This window comes from Tribolium madens, unplaced genomic scaffold, assembly GCF_015345945.1.
Source record: "Tribolium madens isolate multiple individuals breed KSU strain unplaced genomic scaffold, Tmad_KSU_1.1 Scaffold_7;HRSCAF=85;Tcas5.2_LG10, whole genome shotgun sequence".
Classification (NCBI taxonomy): Eukaryota; Metazoa; Arthropoda; class Insecta; order Coleoptera; family Tenebrionidae; genus Tribolium; species Tribolium madens.
In genome coordinates, this window is record NW_025401050.1 from 1,494,266 (window position 1) to 1,511,648 (window position 17,383).

Below are 17,383 nucleotides of genomic sequence, written 5' to 3' on the forward strand. Positions count from 1 at the left end.
ATAATAATTTTTAATTAACTGATTAATTTTGTTAGATAAAATATATACTGGAGCGGAACTTATGTATGGGTCACTTTACACTCACTACGATAAAATGGAGGTCAAAACACTTATCAGAAACAATATCAACATCATAGATTGTTTTTACATCTATTTTCTTTTCATATGAGTATTATATTTTCAGGTTAACAAGTCTGAAGAATTTTTTTTATTTTCTGTTTGGTTGATCAATTAGGTTGTACTAAACCACAAGCACCATATAAGCTTATTATTCTTCAAACAACTTAATTTTTCATCGTTTTAAAAGTATAGCGTCGAGTAATTTGGCTAACAGGAAACTGGCTGGACAAAAGTAAAAACGATATTAACTTTTCAGTTGACCCAGTATGTGGAAGAAAGTCATAGTAACATCAAAACTAAATCGTCTTGAGACCAATTTTGATGTTACCTACATAATACTTTCTCTTGGAATGCGTAAGAATTATTCAAACTTCATTATAACTACCGTTCTAATTATGTTAATCTATTATCAAATCATGATTAGATTATTAAAATTTTTGGTACAGTTTAATTGTATGTTAATTATTGGTGAAAATTTGGGCTAATTATGTTGGAGAAGTTGTCGAGTGAAACAAATTACATATTTTAGTCTAGGCTCGTTTTTATCTTACAAATAAAATAAGAATTTAATATGCCGCTTATTGAGAGCACAAAATATGAGCAAAAAGGTAATTGGTTTAATCAAGACAGCGTTTTTGTGCATATAAATTAATGTTAATATTTTGAGAAAACGCTTACCTACAAAGAAATGTGCTCTAGAATGTGTATAGTATGTATATGAAGACAATATTTAATATTAGTATAAAAAGTCAATATTTTACTTTATTATTTTGTGCGTCACGGTGTATAATAATATGCAGATAAAAAGAAATATTTTAATAATAATTAATCTGGTCAACTGATGTTGAAAATCTGTCGTACCTATTGCTATGTTTGAACAGTAAAAAAGGAGTATTTTAAATTGTGAACTAAAATTTTGGCAAAACTGAATTAATTAAAATTGTAGAAGTATTTATACAGGGTGTGTCAGAACTCACGCGCCAAAAAAAATTTCAAGTAAGATAAGATACCAGGAACATGGAAATACCGTTTACAAATTCTATACCTGTCAAAAAATTTTGACATTTATTTTTTGACATTTGAAAATTTTTATATCTATTTAATGATACTGATGATCTTGTATATGTTTTTTTTTAATTATTTAGTAAAGGTCAAAAAATTTTGTTTAAAAAAGCGACAAGTAACATTAAACAGAGTTACAATTTAGGATATAGTTTCCTTGTTTCCTCTTCTAATAGCCTGTAGCAAAAACACTTAGAAAATTATTTTTCCAACAGAAATAAATAGAGTCAAAGTGCAAAATTTTAACTCTCATAACTTCACAATTTTTATAGATAGAATTTTTTTTAACATTTTTCCATGTTCTTGATATTACCTTACATGGTATTTTTCTCTGGGGCGCAAGTTCAAGTGCACCCTGTATAGGTCAAGAATGATCTAAAAATAAAAGATTGTTTTATCATAACTTCAAGCAAAATTGTGGTAAAAATAAAATTATTCAAAATCTGGTAAACATGTTGAGGCAAGAAATCAGGATACATTAAGATATAATTGAAGGTTTATTGATTACAAATTAATAATTTAATGTTTTGTTTAATATTTGTGATATTGAAATAAAAATTTTAGAGCTGCTATGGAAAGAAATGAAAGAAAATATAAATACATATACAGGGTGCTCCACGTAAGATTTTCGGTTCTAATATCTCTGTTATTTGCTAACGGATTTTTATGAAATTTAAAATGTAGACAACTTAAAAGATGTAGATTTAATTAGTTTTAATAAAATTACTGCAAGTTGCAAATTATAATTTGAATACATATTTTCTTAAATTAAAATTAAGCGAAACTACTATTATCTTGTTAAGTACTAAAAAATAGACCTCTACACAAAAAATTAACAAAATCACTCACCTAATTTTTGAAAGAATTTTAACAAAGTTAACTCTAAAACGTCTCCTAGTAACATTTTGTACAATCCTTAAAACCTGTGGTAAATTAACAGCCATATAAGCCATATATAATTGCTAATGGTTATACCTTCAAGCACCTTTTGTGAGTGATTAAAATTCAGTAATATCGTTTTTTTTTTGTAGCCGCCCATGTTTTTGCATCTTTAAACCACTTTTAACACAATTTTATTGGTTTTTCTTGTAAGTGGGACCTATTTCAAGAACACATTTTTGCTGATGGCATTTTTTATTGGCGATTAACAATTTAATATAAATTTTAAGTAATTTACCATTTTTAAAAGACATGTGAAATTACATTTTAAGAACTAGGCTTGTTTTAGAAATACAATATTAATATTTACCTACTAAATACTCAATATTTTAAATTTTGTTAGAATACGTTGGCAAATAATAGAGATAACGTATTAGATCCAAAAGTCTTAGGTGGGACAATCTGTAATCTGTATAAAAAATGTAGGTTAAGAAATATTTTTTTTGTTATTGACTTTACGAAAACGTCATTAGTGTATTAAAATACGATTTGTAGAAGGCATTCAAGCAACAATCCGATACGAACCTCGTAGCGGCGAGTTTATGAACAAACGATATGGTTTTCTATACCGAGTCTCTATTTATATTTTTATATTTATTTTATTTTGCGCTTTTTATGCTGCACCTATTTAAAGAAATTTTTTTTTTAATTTAGAGAAATTTCCGTCGGTTGATGTCATGTAGTGGCTGTTTTATTCATAAAGGCGTTGGAAAAATTGTTGAACAAAAACACGATTAGCCCGTCACACCAAACTTTTATTTTAATAGCACAACGCGTTTCAACCACAAAGTGGTCATCCTCAGGTGAGAATAAAACTCATTGTTGGAAAACTCAAACTGACATTTGTCTTTGTGCATAACCTGGAAATGAGAAGGTTTAAAATCGCTTTACTTTGACGTGAGGAATTTCAAGTTACTTTTTGTTCCCATCTTTTTGTTACACCCTGTATAAATGTACAACATAGATATTAGTATAACAACAAACCATTCTGAGATTGCACAGTTTCTGCATCTACAAATACATAGGTATACCTACTCGTGAGGGTCATAAAAGACCTCTAATGTGTGTAATAAGGTTACAGTTTGTCTTTATATTGTCAAGCTTAATTTGCGATAAACATCGTCTTTCCAGTTTTAACGTTAGTTTAATGAAAATGGACATAATGTAGGTATGTCCACTTCTCTTTGCACAAGTAAATGTTTGAACTTGAACAATAATATTTTATAACAACGTGATAATAACGTTGTGAAAATGTGCTATGGTCAACTTGAAAACTGTAAAACATGGATTAAAAAAATATTACTGTTTTAGATACTATAATTCAGACATTTAAAACATTAAAAATATTAGTTTTCAGTCATGATCACTTTTGTGTTGGTAAAATTTTTGTTGTTAATTGTTGAAATTTACACATTTCTGTTTCTTTTTGTTAAAATGCAAACAATTCAATAAATACTCAACATTGAGAGAGAATTGTGAATACATTTTGTTATTCACACACATCTTATACATATCTACATACTTTTAGATCTTTGGTAAAAATGTCTTTTCACACGTTATCAATTTTTGTTGTGTTGCTCTGAATAGAAATTTTTCCATTTCTCTAGCGATTACAAATTAAAAAAAATATATCCGTGCAGGAAGTGGATAATGTTCATTCACAATACAAACGTTTTATCAAAAAATGTGACATTTGGTTTCCAAAATCATTGATACGATTGCTAAAAAAGATTAAAAGAAATGAGTCCAAAATATTTTGGGTAATAGAAATGAAGCCGGATAATTTTTTTGACTACAAGTAAATAGAATTCTTTTTCTATATACAAAAGTATGCCATCTAGTAAAGTGATCTCTTAGCTGTTTGTTATAGGTAAAACTTATTTTAGTTTGATACAATTAAGAATTAATAAAAAAACTTGAAGGTATAAAATATGCTCTTTCTTTATGCCTTTTTTATGGCGTTTATCTCCTTATCAATATTTAAGTACATTTTTGTCTTTAATAATTTCTTTTTTCTTCTTTTTATTATTGTTTACATGTTACTAAATACTACGTATGAATACAACGGGTGTTTATTTGAATTTGGCGTCATAGTTGGCAGTAACCATGAGTATGTTGTGAACGAACCACAATTTTTAATAAACTTGGCGCGGTGTCAAATGTCAGATTAATAATTTTTAATACGATGGTTCGTTCACAATCAAACTTTCATGGATAGATGTGACGCCAAATTAAAAAAAAAAACACCGTTTATTATGCACATTTAAGAGCCATAATAAAGTTCTAAGTTTGTGCACAATTAATAAAATACTTTGATATTGGATGATGTGACATATTTCTAAGTAAGAGCAACATTGGTGCCCTGTATAATTTACTAAAAGTCATTTAGAATTTTTTGGTTGTCAGGTTACAAGATATCAATGTACATTGTTTTTTCTATTAAATCGTTACTAATTACTTAATTAATTTACTAATTACTGACTTATTAAAGGGCATCATTAAAAATTGTTTATAAAAAAAGAACGTTTAATTAAGCATATTAAATAATAATTAGTAGGTAACATAAATACGTATACACAATAAATAACATTGAAACAAAACTAATTTTAACAAATAAAACTTTTAAACTTTTGCATTCGCATATTTGGCGTAATAACTGGCCACAGCTGGGTTATACTGAACACCTTGTCCAGCATAACTGTTATAATAAGAAGTCGCTTTATTGGCATCCTCATTTCTGCTTCCAGTCACGTCACTCCTGTCCCATACTTCGTGATGATGGTAAGGAGGAAGAGGGCTGATGTATGACACTGGAACGGCAGCAGGTCTTCTCGATTCTTGCAAACGTGCAAGAACACTGCTGAGTCCTACTACAAGAAGCATAAAGCCGATGACACCGTTGTTAACAGCGGCTAAAGCAACGAGGATAAGTAACGTAAACGCAATTCCTAACTTGAAAAATATAGCGGGTAAGATGATCATGAACCGTTTGAAGGCGTGATGGACAAGCGTACGACCTAGAAATAAAGGAAAAAATGTATTGTTGAAAGAAATTTGTTTGGTGAATATGAGCGAGAAAAATGAAAGTCATTAGTTTTAGTGAAAATGAACGTGATAAATGACAAAGCAGTATTGAAATTATATAATTCAAGTTTTGTAATACACATTGTATTAGTATTTTGAATTGTATTTTTGAACTAGAATAATTCTTTGCTACGAGAAAAAAAAATGAAAAAGTTGAAGAACTGGCTGATGTTTTATAAAAACACTTTTGTATTGTCAGTTTTGTTACTTTTTTATTAATGCATTGCTGACATGGGATTATTATTTTTATTAATTAATTATTTATTTAAACTTTTTCTTCAACTGAAAGACTAGCAACAAATGAAGAGTAGTATAATACCCTGTATATTAATACTGTTATTATTATACAGGCTATTCCGTCTAAACCCCACATTAGAAGTATTGGGAGTTGGAATAATCGTATTTATTTGAAAATTGGTTCATAGCCATAATCCATTAAGTCCTCCTAAATTAAAATATTTTCAAGATGGCGGCACTTCCGCTTATACCGGAAGTCGGTCTAAACTTTCTTATTTTAAATGGAAAGGTATATTTTTAGTGCGTTTTTGGATTAATCGGGTTATTTTAAGGGAGTTTTCATCAGCTTTCCCTATACCTAAATTTAGCCGTTTTTGAAATAAAGTTTTTCAAAAAAAAAAATTTCTCAACAAACGTCGACAGTGACTTATTATTTGACAAATAGTGCCAAAATATGGAGAGTCAAAGCTACTCAAACTTAGATTTAATTACTTTATTTTGTATTTATGGAGAGTGTAACAAAATTATGATGTCTGTATCTATAAAAATTTCGAAGTTATGAGGGTTTAAAGTTTGCACTTTGACTCTATTTATTTCTGTTGGAAAAATAATTTTCCAAGTTTTTTTGCTATAGGCTATTAAAAGAGAAAACAAGGAAGCTGTATCTTAAATTCTAACTCTGTTCAATGTTATTTGTGGCTTTCATTGGCAAAATTTTTGTCCCTTTACTAAATGATTGTAAAAAAACATATACAAGATCATCAGTATCATTAAATAGATTTTAAAAAATGTCAAATGTCAAAAAATAAATGTCAAAATTTTTTGACAGATAGAATTTTTTAAACATTTTTTTCATGTTCCTGGTATCTTACCTTACTTGAAAATTTTCTCTGGGGCGCGAGTTCTAGCGCACCCTGTATGATTATTTGAACTCCCAATACTTTTAATGTGGGGTTTAGACGGAACACCGGTATATTTTTTGAATTCTATTAAAATAAGAGAATTATGAATTATGTAGAGGGCAACCCCTGGTTGAATGGATAAATAGAGCGCCAGACGTGGCGCACCAACTCAGTGGTAGGTTGTTGAGAAAGATATTATGAGAATAATTATAAGAAAAAAATTCTCTAAAGGTTAGGTTTCACATTATTTTCTTATGTTTTTGGAAACTTTTATTGTTCTTGCATTATTGTGTCTCGTAAAATGTGATTGTTTATTTAATTGTTTATTACTTTTTTATGATTAGATTTTATGTGTTTGTGATTTAAAGTTGGCTATAAAAAAATGGGCCACAAGTATCCAAATCCGTAAAAATTGTTACATAAAGTTTTTATAAAAATATTCGTATTTAGGAAAAAAAATTAGAAAAAAAAAAGCAATTTTTACACAAAATGTAATTTTTTCAAAGAAATGAATTCTGCAATATCATTTTTTTACAACAACCAGAAAGATAAAGAAATATATAATAGAATAATATTAAAAAGAGTAAAGAAAAAAGTCATTACTCAATAAAATTAATGACGTGATAAATGTTGGTTTGTTATCAATTCTTGACGATTCCTTTAAGTTTTTTTTTAATTTTTGTTCTTTAAGCAAAACTATAGCAATACCAAATTGTACTAGTTTATACTTTTTATGTTTTTTTTATTTCTACATAAATATCTACTATACTTTTATTCTGTGCAGTATTTTTTCTGAAAAAAACAAAAGAGATGTAAGTGCTTACAAGATAACAAAGATAAATTTTATTATCCTGCTTTCTCTTGTATTTGCAGAAGGTGACTTGATCAATTTTTGTTCAATTTGTTTGTGCCTAACTCAGTTCTTATCTTGTACTTAGATATTTATTTAATAATAAATTTTTACAAACATCTAGTTCAGCAGTTAAGATATAAATTATTGTTTAAATTATGTTTGTAGAAAATATTAATGAATTTTTGTACCGTTAAATGAAAGTAATAACAGATCTCAGAACTCGGAGAACAACTAAATAGCATACACAATTTAAGAAAGATAAACTTTAAAAAAAATTATGTAAAATGTTTTATTTTCTATATAGTAAGTACTTACAACACAACAAATAAGAATCTTGTATATTCTAAGATTTTTTGTATTAAAAACCCTATACTAACACAATTTTTAAAAAAATATTTCAAGAAAATATAAATTTTATGTGTATTTTATGGCTAAAAAAATTTAAAGTTTGTAAAATTAATTAAAATAATCATAAAAGTACCAATTATGTTTTTATAATATTTAAATGATTGTTCAAGTATGGAAACAGTACTAATTAAATCAAGTCTACAAGAACATGAAACAAGCAGTAAATAGATAGTAAAATTTCAACTTTTCGCACCTTTTACAAATAAGCATATATTAGAGCTCTGGTGTTCTGGTCAAACAAAATTGGCTTTCTAAAAGTGTTTTAAACAGTAAACTCCATATTAAATTAAAATTTTTCACGAAGTAATGAAAATGATGGTTTATAGCAATAAAGTACAAAATACACAACACATTATGAATAAATGTTTGCACAACTCGCTTGACAAGAGGCGCGAAAATTACCAGGTATTAATTACAACTTTTGTGATTTATGTTACTCTCGATGTTACTTGTTAGTCATTGCTGATTATTTATCATCACAAACACACTACTTGAATTATTTTATGTTGAGAAACTACATTGCAAGAAAATTTATCTCTTGTTACTTGTAAGTAATTGCATGTTGAGTTGTGTAAATTTATTAACTTCTAGAAGTAATTTCATACTTTGTTGTGTCAAGATTAATTCATTATTTTGTTTGAAAATTGCAGCTTTTTATTTCAATTTTACTTAAAATGAATAAAATTTAATGTTTAAGACAAAAATCGTAAAAATACTGTTGGGTTTTTCATCGGTGTTGAGTTGAAATGAAAGTGGAATGATGAAAAAAATGTAACCTTTGACTTGTGCGTAGGTTATGTGAAAAATTTCATTTTTATGTTTGTGACCTCTTTACAGTGTATAACAATTATTTCTGACAATTTACGAAAATAGTGCTTACGGACGCAGCAAAAAAGACAATTTATTATAAGGATATGTTTTTTAAGTCAAATATTTGTTTAAATACCTTGTTCAACCAACTGTCTTCCAATAACTTGGAATTCCGTTTTATTATTTGAATTTTTTTCATCCTGATTCGCACTGCAAGCATTAACTAAACAAAATATAACAACCACAATACCAAAAATTAACTTTGGGTTCATTTTGTGTTTTTCACAACCAAAGACTACTGTCAACAAATACTTGAAAAATAATGATTCGTTTTGATCGTATAGTCTATATGTATTCGTAATGAATACAAAAATTACAATTACAGTCACGTTGGTCTAGCAGTAAATACATGTTAGACTGCCGGTACCAAAATGTAAAGACAATTGAAAAATTCCAATTTGTTATAGTTTGATGATCGTGAATTGGGAATAAATGAATGCTGCGTTTTTTTATTTTTTTGGATAATATCTAAGTTTTCTTGAATTTAAGAAAGGAGGCTAACTATGTAAAACTTAAAACGTAAAGTTCTCACGTATGTAATTACTGTTACGATTAATAGACAATTTTGGCAGATTGAATGACATGACATACATTTTTTAGGAAAGAATATACAATATTTTTTACAGACATCGGCAATTACGTTAATTCAATAATTTAACAAAAAAAATAAATTATGATTACAACAGTAATGTTTATGGAATAATATTTCTTTAATAACACCGAAAATAAAATTTAGTTTTGCACTTATTCATAAAAAAAGCATTAATTTTGAGTTGAATATGTATAGATTGTAACTGGACTAAACAAGATAGTCATTATTGTTTATAATTACATTTTATATGAGAGAACGATTTTTCTGTTCGTTAGCTTATTTAATCATTGATTTGAACATCTTTGCTTTAATAATTACCTATAATTCTCGTACCTATATAGATAATTGTTGACCCCATATGCTAGAAGAAATAGTGTGCAAATGTGTGTGCATTTTAATATTTTTTAATATTGGGATTGGGATAATAGAGACTTTCATTTTACCTTAAAGCCAATTACTGATCTTTAATACAGGTGCGCCAGAACTCGCGCCTCAGAGAAAAATGCCATATAAGGTAAGATAAAAATGTTAAAAAAATTTTATTTCTAAAAATTTTGAAGTTATGAGACTTTAGTTTTTGCACTTTAGCTCTATTCATTTTTGTTGGAAAAATAATTTTCCAACAAATCTTAAATCTTAATCTTAAATTTGAATTGTGTGACGAACTGGAATCGTAAAAGTAAAAAGTAAAAATGAAAAAGTTTTTTAAAAATTATATACAGGATGATTTTTAAATAGACCGACAAAATTTGATTACAGCTTCCCAAAGATTAATGGAGACAAGCTGTACCCTTTTTAAGTTTACATATTTTAGGGGCAAAACCACCTTGATCGGTGCCACTTACGGCGTTTATGAATTGTTGATTTGATCAAGTACATTTTCATCAAGTTAATACCATGGTTTCCACTACACAGTGGCGTACGCTCTACTTCAAAAATAACTTTAATAAATTTTATTTGGAGAACGTTTAAACAAATAATTTTTTTAATATTTTTTGCAGCATGTTTTCATTTGATACTACCAAGGATAAAATTTTCTCTATATGTTGTTACATCTAATAGATTGTTAACTTGTCTAATTAAATTTAATAAACTTTTAATGTTTCGAATTGATAAATTAAAAGATATTACCTTTAAATGTTAATTGTTGATATCAAGACAATCGCAGTAATTATTTGTCCAGAGATTGTAAAAGTCGGCATAAATATAGAAATTCAATTGTTTTATTGTGAAAATAAAGAATGTTGGCTTTACTGTCAATTAAATGTGATTATTGAGTGGTAGTTCTTTCATATTTTGGCTCTAAAGCAATACCTAGTCAATTTTTTAATGTTTAAAATGAATTATCTTTTTATTTATAAATTTTAGGCATTTGAATTTTTATGTTTTTAGATAGATAATTTAATAATGTCGTAGCACTAAAGTTTGCACTTATTTCTCTCGAGAAAGATTTTATACTTTTTTAGCTATAAAACATTATGCAAAATACAAAACTTTGAAATACCTAAAAATAATGATAATTTTTTTATTTTCTACCCAATGCTAGATAGTGCTGCTATCAACTAATTTCAGTAGATAAAGTAGTTTTTATCGTCTAGTGAAATAAAGTAATTTTTATCTACTCCACTTTGATTAATGTATCATCAACCAGACACAAGAAATTCTGGTAGGTGAGTACAAAATAAAACGAAATATTATAAAGATTGTTTATCGTCTTGTATAACAAATAACTATTATTGCATAGTCATTATGAAAGTTGAATTTTCATCATGATTAATCGTATATAGAAAGTTATACTTTGTTAAACGATTTCTGTAGTTATATTTCTATAGTTATTTTTATAGTTTCTATATATATAGACTTCGTTATAAAGAGCTCGCGACAGTTCATACATTACGATTTGATTTATCAAATTGATATCTTTTTGGTCTTTGAGGTTCTTGGGGTTATCACTATGCAAAAAAATGTTGTGTACAACTCGTTTTAAAAGTCTTTTTTTTACTCATCATTTGCTTGATTAATTAAAAAAGTATGAATTTCAAAACTAGTTGGAGAAATAACTATTTGCTCACCACTATTCTGAATAAATGTTTGATGTCTTTACTTTTCAAATCAGAACATCAAAGATATCAAGATATTTAAAAAATACAGTTATTGCTTAGTAGATGCAAAAATACCTAGTAGGGTAGTGTCCTATGAAATTTTAGTTAATTGTTTTTTAACATGGTACTCGATGGTACTTAATTTACAAAAGAAAACTATACATATTTTTATTTCAAAAATTTTCACAATTAATTAAAATTAAGTTTTGTTGAAATAAATTGACACAGTTGCAAATTTTAATCGTTCTGTACCAAATATTATAAGGAAAACTATGACACTTAACAGTTAAACTATTAATAAATTTCAAATGTTATCCATATAAATAATCTAATGTTATCCTACTTATTAATGATGATGTTAATAGAATAAAAAGCTTCTTAATTAATACAGATTCAAGCTTTTGCTAAAATAATTGGCAAAAATAAGTAATTTCAACAAAACTACAAACATCTCGTTACGTCGCCCATAAATTACTATAAGAAATTATAATTATTATAAAATCGGGATTTGACATACTCTGATATACCTAATCTAAGTCACCTACTTCTTAGTTAGGCTCGTTTCTAACCACTTTTTCCGATAGTTTTTGTCAAACCTTGGGCTGTTTATTGATCCACTTATACATAATTAGTAATGACATAAAAAGAAAAAGAAAAACACAATTTTATAGTTTTTGAAAGTAAATTTTACTTTTCAGGAACCGATCATACTTTTATTGTGTTCAATTCCTGTCCAAATTACTCATCAGTTGTTACCTCCTAGAGCATAATTTTATGAATGAGTGATCATGAAGGAGACCGAAACGGTCCGCAAAGTCTCTCTTTCTTTCCTATAAAATCTGGGGCATGAATTCTCGCCAAACAAGATCGAGGCATTTCCTCATGTGAGCTCCAACAGAATGCATCATGTCTGGTTTCTAGTCACGTGTTTAGTATTCTTGTGTTGTTTTCATTGTTTCGAGTGCAACGACGAGATCGACAAAAACTGTGTGCACAAAGTCAGGATGAAAAATACGAGTGAAATGTTTAGAGACAAAGATTGGAAGTTTGAAATTGTAGATGGGTTGGAAATGCAGCTTTCAAAAGAGGGTAATGACAGCTTTGCTCTTCGTTTACACACCAAAGATAGTACCGAAATGCAGAGAAAAATGAAGATGTCGATGAACAATATGTTGCCCTATATGATAATCCCAGGATTTTTGATGGCGGGGATCTTGCCCTGGATTTTGCCAGGGATCAAAATGGTTGTAATGGCGGTGACGATGGTCAACCAAATGGCGTTCAATATGGCCTTGTTTGGGCTAATAAGAAGTTATATTTTTGACACAGAAAAGGAGGAACACATTGTTTACATTAATCGTGGTTATAGGAAAAAAACTGGTCACCCAAATAAAAACAGGTGACCAGAAATGGTGTATTAGAAAATTTGTACAGTATGTAAAATAGTTAATTTATTTATTGTTATGTTAGTATTATTATTGTATTGTGTCTGTAATTTGAGCTTATAATAAAGTGTGTCAATGTATAATAATTATACTTGTTGTACCTGAATAAAATTCTAGTATATTATTTTTGACTGAAGCCTACTTCTTTGATTTAAAATATGGAAAAAGTTGTGAAAAATAAGTTTTCAGTGTTGGTTAGCTTTAACTTTAAAACGACGAGGTGAAAGGTTACGAGTGTGAGTAACAGTAAAATAAGTACAAATGCGAACATTAAATTTTGATAGTCAAGGTCATTGCGTAATATGTTGTCTTGTGAAATGAACGTGTGGATGTCAAATAGTTGTCTTGAAATTGACGGAACTTCTTACGAGCCAACTGCTCAGCTACCTCAACTTCAGAAAATCCCCTCTCTAGCATGGTAATTTTTTCACTTTGTTAAAGTTAGTTAGAAATATCGGGGCGACACAATAAAATATTTGTTAGGTAGGTAATTAGTTTTTGGCGTGGTGTTCTGACTTTATATTTATTTTTGAAAGAAGGTTGACAACAGACAAAATTACACAGGGAAACTATTTTTTTGACAAGAAAATGAAGTTTTGAAATGACATTACATACCTACCAAAATTTAATGCCTGCAATTGTACATGCGAGAATAGTAATAAAAAAATATAGTTTGAGGAATTATCTAAATTTGTTCTGTTTCAGATATGAAATACAATAATTCAAAATAATTCCTAACTAATTGTAAGGTTTGCCAACAGGATGTTTCATACAACTTGACAAGGCTTGCGCCTAATGTACGCACCCAAATATACATAAGTCACAAAACACTGGATACAAAAAATACACATTTAATTATTTAATTTTTAGAAACCCATGACAGTAGTTGTCACTGTTTCATTAATAGTCATAAACTGCAGTTTTTCAGAAACGATTATCATTTGTTCTATCAAGAGACGGCATGAATATGATTCCAGCTTATCTATCTTAACCAGTAACTAACAAAAAACGTTGTAATTTTTTAAAGGGTGAACAAACTAGAGAAGATTATCCAATTTTTCAAAATTTGTAATCGAGTTCGTATCGGAATATGTATTATTGATTGCATCTTACAGGCGCAGGCCTCGTAAAATTATGTGAAACACCCTGTATTATCTCTTTGACTGTGTGAATGTCATATCGAATCTCACAGCGAAAACTATAGTAACTCATAAAAATTGGTTTTTAGTTACGATGGCTTATGTAGGGCTCAAAATACAAAAACGATTAAATTTTTTTTTGAATAAACAATACATATTATTACCAAAACTTAGACCCTACGCAATTTTCAATAATATTAAACAGTTTCTTAATTTTTTATTAACAATCAAAGATTCAATGCAATGTTTTTCAAAACTGTAAATTTTGTTGTAGTTTTCGTTGGGAGAGTCGATATACTACTATTTATTATTCATTTCTATTTATCGGTGTATTATATGCAACTCAAAATACTTAGCCACTTGCTTATGCAATTAACATAATTGTATTTCTGTATAAAAGGTTGCTTATAATTGAAATTTTAATGTAATTATTTATAATATTTTGTCGAAGACCACTATACAGGCTGTGTCAGAACTCGCGCCCCAGAGAAAAATTTCAAGTAAGATAAGATACCAGGAACATGGAAAGAATGTTAAAAAATTCTATCTGTCAAAAAATTTTGACATTTATTTTTTGACATTTGACTTTTTTTTTGTTTATTTTATGATACTGATGATCTTGTAGATGTTTTTTCATAATTATTTAGCTAAGGTACAACAATTTTGCCAATAAAAACCACAAATAACATTAAGCAGCTAAACATACAGTGTTGCCAGTTGTGATACTAGAGTACCAAATTGATACTAGATTTTTTTTACTAGATATTTATACAGAGTATTTCACGAGTGATAATGAGCCCTGACGGAATTGAAAATACAACCCACAATACATTTGCAAAGTTAACGTGGATATTTTAGATATCGCATTGTTTGAAACACCGAATTATGAATCCACGATAGCTTTGCTTCGATAATTTTATTTGTCACAACCATGTCACAACTGACATTAGCAAAATTTAAAAATGCATTCGAACGATGAGAAAACAGATCCGATTCTCATTTATGGCGAATTTGGAAAAAATGCTTCTGCCGTTGAACCCCTTTAAAGACAATGTTTCCTGTATAGAAAAGCTCCAAAAAGGCTTGAAAGTGTTTTCCAATGGTAGATAGACAATAACCTTAAAAACTGTGTTTCTTTTCTTGTCAATTTCTTTGTGTCAGTTACGCGATAACTATGTTTTATTACTTTTAAAATTCATAATCAAAATCCATGAAGCCTATGCAAATGTATTGCTGGCTGCAGTTCAAATGTGGTTAGGCTCATTATCACTCGTGAAATACCCTGTATTTACTTGTAAACAAATAATAATTTATATTCTCAGCCAAATACACATTATGTGAATGTTAATATATTTTATTTTGTTTTGGTACGACCTATCCACTCCTGTCGTTTGCAACATTCTGGCAATGCTGTAAACATATTTTTGACGTACACAGAAAGTGAGGTTAGAACAGATTAAATTACAGAAATGTTGACCACAATTGTTAAAACCATTACGAAACGACACACATTTCATAGCAACTATTTCCTTAGAAACAATCTCCCTACACATCCAGGATTCAAGAAATAAACTTTTATTTGTTTAGCTTCAAAGGTACAGTCACGTACCTTGCTGACGTCACACTAATAGCCCGTATAGCTTGTAGGAAAAAAAATTGAAAAATTATTTTTTAAATAGAAATAAATAGAGTCATTTTTCTCTGGGGCGCGAGTTCTGGCTCACCTGTATAGATTGAATTTGGTCCTAATCACATCACTTTGAGTCGATATCTCATAACCTGACAACCAGAAGGTTCTAAATGACTTTTAGTAAATTATTCAGGGTACTAATGTTGCTCTTACTTGGAAATAAATATGTGATATCATCCAATATCAAAGTATTTTATTAATTGTGCACAAACTTAGAATTTTATTATGGCTCTTAAATGTGCATAATGAACGGTGTTTTTTTTTTTTAATTTGGCGTAACATCTATCTATGAAAGTTTGATTGTGAACGAACCATAAATAAATAGAGTCAAAGTTTAAAATTTAAACTCTCATAACTTCAAAATGTTTATAGATATAATTTTTTTAACATTTTATCCAGGTTCCTGGTATCTTACTTTACATGGCATTTTTCTCTGGGGCGCGAGTTCTGGCGCACCTGTATTTATTATTTGTTTCTCTAGTCGTTTTTGAGACTTTTAGACTTTCAGAATTTTTTTAAATTTGAACCTTCCTCTTCAAAAACCTATTTAACTGCAATTTTTAACTATTATGAAATCGTATTTTGGTATTTAAAAGAGAAAGATCGATTTTTCTTTTGATGGATTCATAATTAAAGAAAATTATTACTAACACTCAAAATTTAACGTTACGTTTGAGAAAAGTCAAATACTTATAAGTCAATTTTTTAAATGAAAGGCTCCAATTTTTTTATGGAGAGCTCAAGCAGACAACAATTTTTTTGTTATCAGAGTTTAGAACCTAATTTTAACAGCTAATATAAAAAATTGTTTTGGTTTTTCTTAAATATGTAATTGGACAACGGAAAGGGTCCGTGCGGACCTTTTTGAGGCCCGGGCCCGTGTTTTGTGGAAATCACGGAACGCTGGTCAGTACGCCACTGTCTGTATTATAGGAAATCTTTCATTTTATGAATTTTTAAAGCTTTAAATATTTTTGTTGTAATTATGATATGTTGCAATGAGAATTTTTCTCAAATTTTCTCAAAACTTCAATCACAGTTAAACTTTGTTAAACAAAATAAGCTACCGAATGTGTTGTAATTAACTAATGATAATTCTAAAACTCCTTACTTGTGTTTTTTGATCGCACGGAAAAATAAAAATCGACCTTTTCAGGATTTTTTACACAATATCGATTAAATTTAAATTATGATTTTTATTTCAGTTATAAATTCCACTCTGTATATTGATCTTTAGTTTCAGTGAAAACGTAACGTACATGGTTTCTAAAGTTTTGGGATTTTTTTTAGATGGTTTTTATTTATAACAAATGGTGTTTAAAAAAGTTGTTGCTGAAAGTAAAATATGACAATTAACTTGTTTATGTTATGGCAGTTTAGTTGTTTTAATCGGGTTTTTAAAAATGTCTTATAAGCTACATATTCGTTAAAGCATTTACAATCTAGTTGGGTGAATACTTTCGTAAAATTGTTGCTTTTTATAGAGAACAAAATATGTCTGTAACAACAATTTATCAGACCATAAAGGAATGTGAAGAGGATATACCCTGTGTCAACGTGTCCAAAAGTGATCGAAACAAAATTTTGGGGAACCAAAAAATGATTAAAGCCGTTGAAAACAAAGTTAGACCTTCACAACAAAAATTAGATCGAAGATTCGTTGTTTCAAAAACCACTTATATTTAAAAATGTTTCTGCAAACTCGATAAAGTTTTAAATACACATCATACCAATGATAGTGTGATATTTGGGCTTGATGTGCATTCATGCCATGATGGTAAAGAAGCTACAAACTGGCTTAACAAAAACAATATAAATTTTGTACCTAAAATAGACAATCGTTACATTGATCTTCAGGATCGATCAACTGACGAGTTTTGGTCAACATTGAACAAAAAAGTGTAAGATAAGAGATGGGAAGTCAGAAATGAGAAACAATT

The 17,383-nt window shown here is 28.5% G+C and overlaps 2 protein-coding genes across 2 annotated transcripts; one reads left to right on the top strand and one right to left on the bottom strand.

Annotated features, from left to right (window-relative positions):
• Nucleotides 1-4,629: 4,629 nt before the first annotated feature.
• Nucleotides 4,630-8,715, bottom strand: LOC123010013. The gene is made up of 2 exons (XM_044406623.1): nt 8,552-8,715; nt 4,630-5,138 (listed from the first exon to the last, which is right to left on the bottom strand). The coding sequence occupies exons 1-2, from the start codon at nt 8,685-8,687 to the stop codon at nt 4,744-4,746; spliced, it is 531 nt and encodes a 176-aa protein (XP_044262558.1). The 5' UTR covers nt 8,688-8,715; the 3' UTR covers nt 4,630-4,743.
• A 3,272-nt stretch (nt 8,716-11,987) lies between these two features.
• Nucleotides 11,988-12,750, top strand: LOC123009892. Its single transcript, XM_044406453.1, has one exon. The coding sequence runs from the start codon at nt 12,069-12,071 to the stop codon at nt 12,570-12,572; it is 504 nt and encodes a 167-aa protein (XP_044262388.1). The 5' UTR covers nt 11,988-12,068; the 3' UTR covers nt 12,573-12,750.
• Nucleotides 12,751-17,383: the final 4,633 nt, after the last annotated feature.

Excerpts from the sequence above, each read along its gene's own strand:
- LOC123009892 (XM_044406453.1), top strand. The coding sequence starts at position 12,069 with ATGCATCATGTCTGGTTTCTAGTCACGTGTTTAGTATTCTTGTGTTGT.
- LOC123010013 (XM_044406623.1), bottom strand. The coding sequence starts at position 8,687 with ATGAACCCAAAGTTAATTTTTGGTATTGTGGTTGTTATATTTTGTTTA. Across the intron at positions 5,139-8,551 it reads AAGACAGTTGGTTGAACAAG|GTCGTACGCTTGTCCATCAC; the intron begins GTATTTAAACAA and ends CTTTATTTCTAG.